This window comes from Tupaia chinensis, unplaced genomic scaffold (assembly GCF_000334495.1).
Source record: "Tupaia chinensis unplaced genomic scaffold, TupChi_1.0 Scaffold000047_1, whole genome shotgun sequence".
Lineage (NCBI taxonomy): Eukaryota > Metazoa > Chordata > Mammalia > Scandentia > Tupaiidae > Tupaia > Tupaia belangeri.
The window spans coordinates 5,217,885-5,226,094 of record NW_006159505.1 but is presented as its reverse complement, the minus strand read 5'-3'; the positions used below and the strand labels follow the sequence as shown (position 1 = coordinate 5,226,094).

Genomic DNA, 8,210 nt, shown 5'->3' with positions numbered 1-8,210 from the left:
GGTGGTGGCGCTGCGTTGATCGGCTGCCGGCCCCCGCCATCGGCCACTCTATCGCCCGGGCCTGCACCTCCGGCGACCTGCCCGGCTGCTCCTGCGGCCCCGTCCCAGGTGAGCCACCCGGGCCCGGGAACCGCTGGGGAGGATGTGCGGACAACCTCAGCTACGGGCTCCTCATGGGGGCCAAGTTTTCCGATGCTCCTATGAAGGTGAAAAAAACAGGATCCCAAGCCAATAAACTGATGCGTCTACACAACAGTGAAGTGGGGAGACAGGTAACCACCCACCCCACCCACCCCAGATGGTTGCGCTTGTGCCATCAGCAGGCAGAGGGCCACCCAGAGTGCCCTGATGGAGGGGGGCGGGGGGACGGGCCCTGACTGGCCCACACCTGCCGTGCCTCCAGCCTCCCTCAGCTGTTACCATCTCACTTGCTTGGGGCTTGCTGGGCCCTGCCTCCTCCAGGGGGTCACCCTGGGATTTGGGTGGTCAAGCAGAGAGACCCATGTGCTAGGAGTCAGGAGCTCTGAGTTCTGGCCTCGGCTCTGGCATGGAACTCACTGAATGGCGCTGGGCAGATCACTTCCCCTTGGGCCTCAGTTGTTCCCATCTGTAAAATGGGGTGGTTTGGTACTCAGCCCCATCTGCCCTGTTCTCCAGGCTCTTCCTCCAGGCATTGAAAGGCTGTGGGCACCGTGAGCAGTACAGCCTTATGCTTAAGGAGTCCCCCGAAAGACCCACCCCCCCAAAATAACCACCAGCTTCCCCTGCCGTCTGTCGCGATCAGACCTTCACTACTTCTTCACCTCACTGCGCACAAGTTTGTGTAAACGAATGCAGACATGAATGAGCAGGCCTTGTCATATCTTGGAAATTTTTAAAAAGGAAGGAAAGCTGTATTCTAATGGGTGTTATGCTGTGCTGGAGCTCGGCAAACTTTCTCCCCTGTGCTCCACGAAACCCCTCTGGGGCAGGTGTCACAGACGGGGAATAACCCAGGGAGGCCCAGACTGGCTGCCCAGCTAGGGGCTCGGTGCAGGCCCATCTCATGACCCGTCAGCCCATTTCACAGAGGCGCCAGGTGAGGCAGAATAAACTCAGGCCTGATGGGAGCTGGCCTGTGGGCTCCAGGTCCAGGGCTCCTCCGTCTTCCTCTTTTCTCACTGTCAGTCATGGGAGGATGCAGGATGTCTGCGCTAGTCTTCTGCTTCAGCTAGGGACACAGAGACCAGTCAGGCCGATGCCAGTCACGCCACGGGTCTGCGGCACAACCTGGCTGGGAACTCGGGGCTCCTGCCTCCCAGCCCTGCCGAGCTGTCCTACCCGGGGGCACCCTTCCCTCAGTCCCCCTGCTAGCCCTGCCCCTCCTGCTGTGGGGCCACAGCCCTCCCCTCAGTGCCATCCAAAGGGGTTCTCCACCTCAGGACCATCTGTGAAAGGGGAGCCATATCCCCCCATCCCCAGGCCACAGGCCACGTGAGGATGGAATGAGATCCCAAATGCGATGTGTTAGCTCTGGCGTGGGTGGCCTCGGGATGCTGGAGGCGCCCCTTTCCTCCTACATGAGGTGCCAACCCCCGTTTACCTCTCCTTGAAGATGCACAGGGCCCCCATGCCCCACAGTGGTGTTTTGTCCGTCCCTGTGCCCTTGCAAATCCGGATCTTCCAAGCACATAGACTCCTGGGTCCCCCTTTCCTGGCACTGGTGAAGGGGAGGAGCCCTGGGACCTTATCAGCCCCTCACTGACTCCCTGATTTCCTGCTTGGGGGCAAATCCCTGGCCACTCCGTGCCTCAGTTTCCACCACAGCTCTGTCCAGGGCAGAGCAGGGCCATCCGTGTGTGTGGAAAGAAGAGAGGGTCTTTAGAAAGCATCGGACTCCTGCCCCTCAGCTACAAATGGGGACACTGAGGCCTAAGGGAGATGGTGGGACCGAGTCATTTCCAAAGCCAGGGCCGGAACCCCAAACTCCTGAGCCCAGGCCTCTCTCACTTTCCACCATAGCAAGTACTCAGACTGGTTTTTCACAGCCATCCTCAGCGCTCTGCGCGGCTGCAAGTGCACCTTGTCCGGGAGAGGTCAGAGGCCCTAGTGGTGAAGTGGCCTATTCAGGTCATCTGGTGGGAGCCCTGAGAGGGGACGGGTCAGCCAGGAGGGGTGGGGGCAGGTGCCATGAGCATTCACCCCTGCCTCTCATCCTCCCTCCCTTCCCCCAATTCTTCCCTCACTTCTTTCCTTCCTTCTTTTCTCCTTTCCCCTTTTTTTCTAGCCAGCATTTAGCAGACCCCCGTGTTGTGTATGAGAACAGGCATGGAAGAATTAAAAGCCATGACTTTTGGAATCACCCTCAGACCTGGGTTCAAATCCCACCTCCACGATTTTATAGCTGTGCGACCTCAGGCCTCTCCGAGCCTTCGTTTCCTCTTGTTAAAATGGGGGAAATAAGGATACCTGTCCCGAAGGGCTATCATGCTGTGTAGTCCCTACTCTGTGCTAGAGCCCTTGGTATATAGTAGGTGCTTCATAAATGGCATCTGTTATTCCTGAAAACCCTCCCCACCCACTCAGCTGCTCCTCAGGCTGGAGGAAGACCACCATACCTCCAAGTTTTACAGCAGAAAGCTCGGTCCCTCAAGGCTCGCACTGGCAATGACCCCCTGAGAGCACCTGCCATGCGTGGGTGGGGCTGGGGCCCCAGGGCAGTGGGGAGGACTCTGGCCACCCTGCCCGACGCCCTCCCCTGTCCGCAGGCTCTGCGTGCCTCTCTGGAGGTGAAGTGTAAATGCCACGGAGTGTCCGGCTCCTGCTCTATCCGCACTTGCTGGAAGGGGCTGCAGGAGCTGCGGGACGTGGCTGCCGACCTCAAGACACGCTACCTGTCGGCCACCAAGGTTGTTCATCGGCCCATGGGCACCCGCAAGCACCTGGTGCCCAAGGACCTGGACATCCGGCCCGTGAAGGACTCAGAGCTGGTCTATCTGCAGAGCTCTCCCGACTTCTGCATGAAGAACGAGAAGGTGGGCTCCCACGGCACACAGGACAGGTAAGGCCAGGGTCGGGGTACAGGTGGCATGGAGGAGGGAGTGCCTGCCCAGCAGGGAGGTGGCCCCCAGGGGTGCCAGGTGGAGATGCCAGAGTCCAAAGGGTCCCTGCAGAACTTCTGGGAGTGCCTGTCCTACCCTCACCCTGGTGGGCCCCTGCTGGACGAAGGCTGTGGGAGGCCTGCCCCACCTTCCCCTGGTAGGTAAGACATGACAGGGGTGACAGTGACTGTATTGGGAGGCAGAGGACAGGAAGGAGGGTGCCCAGCCTAAAGCAGGTTTATCAAATGAGTAGCTGAAGGACACATGTCACACAGCCCACTTGTTGGACAAACGAAGCACTGGGGCAGACAGGGTAGTGGGACTCCCGGACCCCAGTCAGAGCTGGAGCCCTATCCCCGGCCCTGGCCCAGCTGCAGCGCCTGGCTCGTGAGCTACTCCCAGAGATGGTTCTGGGGGAAGCGAGTCCAGAGACACAATAAAAGAATGGGTTCTGCAGTCACATAGGTTTGGGAAATTCTCTCTGGCGATTCGCAAGGCCCAAGGACAGATTAAAGGCTCTGAGGAATCCCGCAGCAAAGGGTCTGTTTAAGCCAGCGTTTCCCAGAGGTGTTTGGCTGTGGAACTCTTTTATTAAGGAGCTCCTAATAGCATTCCACCAAGCTAGTGTTCTGCGGGTTAAAAGAGTATGGAGGCAGAGAGCGGGTGTCTGAGGACACGTCTGGCACATAGTTGGTGCCCAGCCAGCATCTGCTTCCTCCGCAGCCCACGCTCCTGTCTCCAGCAGGGGTGGGGTGGGGTGGGGGCTCCTTCCCCACAGGCCAGGGCCGCAGGCTCTGTGAGGAAGCCCAGAATCCCATCTGGGGACCAGATTGTGAGGGTCGGTGGAATGGGGATGGAACCAGGTCAGGCCAGGGAGACAGGAGCAAGAGTCCAGACCAGGCAGCAGGGGTGGGTGGGACAGCAATGGGTGTGAGGAGGATTCGAGAACACACAGGGGCTGGGGGAAGCCCACCAGGACCCTAGGGTAAACAGAAGTTCTCCTGGATCCGTGAGCAACTGTGTGTGTGTGCTGAGGAAGGGCATGGCCTCCTGCCTGGGTGACCTTGAGCAAATCGTTCACTGCTCTGAAGAGGCTCAGTCTCATCTTTTGTGGGATGGGGCGAGATCTCCCAGCTCATAGGGTTGTAGGGTAGGCCGTGATCTCCATTTACACTTACATCTCCTCTGTGTTCTGCCAGCAGTCTCCTACCTGAGGCTCCCTACCCACAGGCTGCCAGGCCCCTTCTTTCCAGCTGCCCCATGCTGCTACAGGGTGCCCACCCTACTGATAAAAAGGCTGCTGCCCTCCTGGCTTTCTTAGCATGGCCTCCTTGGATTCCTTTCATGCTCCACTCCAAGACCTTCCTCTAGGGTTGGGCCCTTGCAGTCACCTGTATTGGTCAGCTTTTGCTGCAGTAACAAGTGAGCCCAATGTCTCAGGAGCCTACAACTGCAAACACTTCTTGTTTCCATCAGTTACATGGGATTGCAAGAGAGCTCTGGCTCTGCCTTGCTCTGCCTGGCTCTGGCAGGCCTGGGGGACACTGAAAGTGCTCAGGTTGTGACATAAGAAATTCCAGAGGTGGGGAAATTCCGAAGGGCCCTGCCCCACCCTGGACATAGGAACGCCTCTTGGAGGAGGGGGAATTGAGAGAGGTAGTAAGGGAATTTGGGAGTGCAGAGGATCAGATGTAAAAGCTTTGCTAAACATATCAGGTAAGTGCTAGGGGTATTTCTGAGGCTGGGTCCCTAGCTGGGAAGATCCTCACAGCTTCCTCAACCTAACCAGGGCAACCCAAAGCCCCGGAAGTACTGGCCCTCTCATTGTGTTTCTTCTTGGGCCTTGTACCCCTGAAGCTCCATGCCTGGCAAGCAGGCATCCCCAGGGCCTTTCTTGGGCCCGTGGTCTACCCTCCCCATCCTGAGCACATCTCAGGCCTAAGCTGATTTTTTCTTTTTTTGAGAGGTTTTTTCACTATAGGGCACGTGCACTCGCCAGACAGACAGAGACATAGAAGAGACAGAGACAGAAAGCGAGAAATCACCCCCCAGGGGGGATGGTCATGCCACAATCCCTTCTCCTCCATTCTCCTCTCGGGATCTTGGGCACGCACGCACACGCGCCCGGCGTGAGTTATAAGCCACCGGGTCTGGGACGCGAACCACAGTCGACTACGTGGGAGTCTAGCAACATAGCCATTACGCTAACTACTGGTTCCCAGGCCTAAGCTGATTTTGAAGGCCAGGTTTCTAGACATCGCATGTCAGGGATCCAGAAATAAGAAGGAACTCTGCTTCTTCCTAACCCTGAGGGGAGAGTGGTAAGCCCGAGAGCTTCAGGGAAAGGACAAGGGGACTTGGGGGGTGTAAGGTAGCTAACCACACCCAGGGGAGGTTAACTAACTTGCCTGAAGGCACACAGCCAGTAAGTGGCAAGCTGGGGTTTGGACTCAGGCCTGTTTGGCTTGGGAGCATGTGTGTTCCCTGCTGTTCTCCCCTGCTTCTTGCCCCAGACTGCCTGCAGCTTCCACGTGCAGGTGACCCTGCTCACTCTCCAGGTACTAGCCTCCTTGCCAGCTTGGGCCTGGACCTCTCTCCCTCACTGCTACCCAGTTTCCTGCCAGCCTCCTGCCCTGCCCTGCCATTCTTCCTGTCCACACACCGTTCTTCTCAGGATGGTCCTTTGCCTTTGCCCAGGCTGTTCCCTCTACTCCCAGCACCCTGTCCACTCCTGCATGTTAGATTCCTGCTCATCTTTCATGAAGTAGCTTAGTTGGTCCCTCCTCTTCCAAGAAGCCTTCCGGAACTCTCGTACACCTCGTGCTCACCTTGCGTGACCTTGGGCATCTTGAGCCTTAGTTTCTCCATTGAGAAGTACAAGGATTGGATCTGGTCATCTCTATGGCTTTCCCATCTTGGACATTCTGGATTTCCTCCATCCATAGAGACTGGGGGACTTTTGTCCCTGCCCAGTACCCCAGACCCTGCTGCTCTGTCCCCACTGTATCCCATAACAGAGCCCCTCCCTAGCCTCAGCCTGGCACACGGCCACCGACCTGAGCAGATGCTTTTCGTTAGACAGAATGGATAACAACACGAGAGTGTAAGTCACAGGGACTGTCAGGGTCTTCTCATCCCCGACGAGTGATTCGGGAAGAACGCAGCCCCTGCCGGGCCCTGGCGCCTTGCTATGGAGGGTGGTGAGCGAGCACTGGCCTTGCCATCAGCCCCTGAGTCAAAACCCCACATGCCCACAGACTCCCCAGTGGGGAGATAGAGTTTCCGTTGGTGCCCCCAGTAAGATGGGTCCCGGGGGCAGGCATGAGGCATTAGTCGGTCGACAAGTCCTCTCCTCGGATGAGCGAGCAGGAACATGCCCACCGTGCCACACGCCAGTGCCTGCTGAAGGTCTCAGGATTTATCCTGGGATTCTAAAAGTGAAAGCTGTCTTGATGTCTGTTCTAATAAAAGATTAGATATGGAGACAGAATTTTAAGATGGGTTCGCAGGGCCTTCTAGTATCTAGAAATAGAAGAAACAAAACAAAGTACCCCCCAAGAAAACCAAACAACTCCATCATTTTGATGAACTGCTATTAGAAATATAGGGAAAGGCAAAAGTAGTCTTGGGTAAGAGGGTTATTTAGAAGTCCCCATTGATGGGCCAGCAGGGGCATGGAGGTTAAGGCCGCTGGATCCCACATAGCTGACTGCACAGTTCAATCCTGGACCTGGCGAATTGAAAAACATGTGCATGCCCCAAATCCTGTAAGAATGGGACCAGCAGTTAGCATAATGGCTATGTTGCTGGACTCCCACATAGTCGACCACGGTTTGAGTCCCGGAGCCGGTGGCTTAAACTCTCTCCGGGTGCATGTGTGTGCGTGCCCAAGATCCTGAGAGGAGAATGGAGGAGAAGGGATTGCGGCATGGCCATCCCCTCTGGGGGGTGATTTCTCGCTTTCTGCCTCTCTGTTTCTGTCTGTCTGGTGAGCACACGCACCCTATAGCAACTCCAAAAAAAAAAAAAAAAAATCCTGTAAGAATGGAAGAGAAGGGATGGCACTGTGTCATCCCCGGAGGAGTGCTCTCTCACTTTCCCACTCTCTCTGTCTTTCTTTCTGTGTCTCTTTGCTGAGAGCAAGTGCTCTATAGCAAACTAAAATAAATAAAATAATTCCCCAAAGATCAAGACACTTTCCAAGAAGCACTGAGTCATACGCTGTGGGGAGCCTGCAGGCTGGCTGGGAGCCCCTGGTACAGGACTTGGAGGGGGCGAGCTGTTCTCTCACTGTCCTCCTCCTCCATTCCCAGGCAGTGCAACAAGACGTCCAATGGCAGTGACAGCTGCGACCTCATGTGCTGCGGGCGCGGCTACAACCCCTACACGGACCGCGTGGTCGAGCGGTGCCACTGCAAGTACCACTGGTGCTGCTACGTCACCTGCCGCCGGTGCGAGCGCACCGTGGAGCGCTACGTCTGCAAGTGAGACCCGTGCCCTCTGCCCTCGCAGGACCCTTGTGGGACCCTCATGGGACCCTCACAGGAGCACAGACTCCACCCGGGACCCTCAACGGCCGGCTGGGGCCTGGAGACACCCGCTGGAATTCTGCTTGAGAACTCCAGGTGCCGGCGTGGGAGGTGGCCTGTGCTGAGCCTCCACTGGGACTGTCCCCTGGAAAAAGGGCTGGCACATCAAAGGAACCGGCAAATTAAAAATAACCTGGCAGCACGAGGCCCTGGAGCCCACATGCGCCTTCCAGGCTGGTCTGAGCCAGGGCCATGGGATGGGCCAGGCCGGTCTGGATTGACCTTTCAGGGCCACCGAGACCAACCTCCGGGAAGGGGTCCGCCCGCCCTCAGCAGAATGTTCTGCAGGAACCCCGGCCCACCCTGGGGTTGAGCCTGCGGGGCCCACCACATGGAACCACTAGCTTGGGTTGTAAATGTTTTGTTTTGGTTTTCCTTCCTTTGGGATGTGGGAGCTGCAGATATATTTATAAAACATAGCTTTTTCTTTGGGGTGGCTCTCCTCAATTCCTCTTTATATGTTTTATATATATATATAAGTATATATATATATATATATATATATATAATGATCTATATTATCAACACGCTTTTTGAACAG

The 8,210-nt window shown here is 56.6% G+C and overlaps 1 protein-coding gene across 1 annotated transcript in view; it reads left to right on the top strand.

Annotated features, from left to right (window-relative positions):
* The window catches only part of WNT11 (Wnt family member 11), a 20,521-nt gene extending 12,362 nt beyond the window's left edge, over positions 1–8,159 (top strand). The window contains exons 4-6 of the mRNA XM_006141010.3: positions 34–272; positions 2,748–3,040; positions 7,394–8,159. Of these exons, the coding sequence (XP_006141072.1) occupies positions 34–272; positions 2,748–3,040; positions 7,394–7,568 (707 nt within the window). The 3' untranslated portion in view covers positions 7,569–8,159. The remainder of the gene's footprint in view (positions 1–33; positions 273–2,747; positions 3,041–7,393) is intronic.
* Positions 8,160–8,210: the final 51 nt, after the last annotated feature.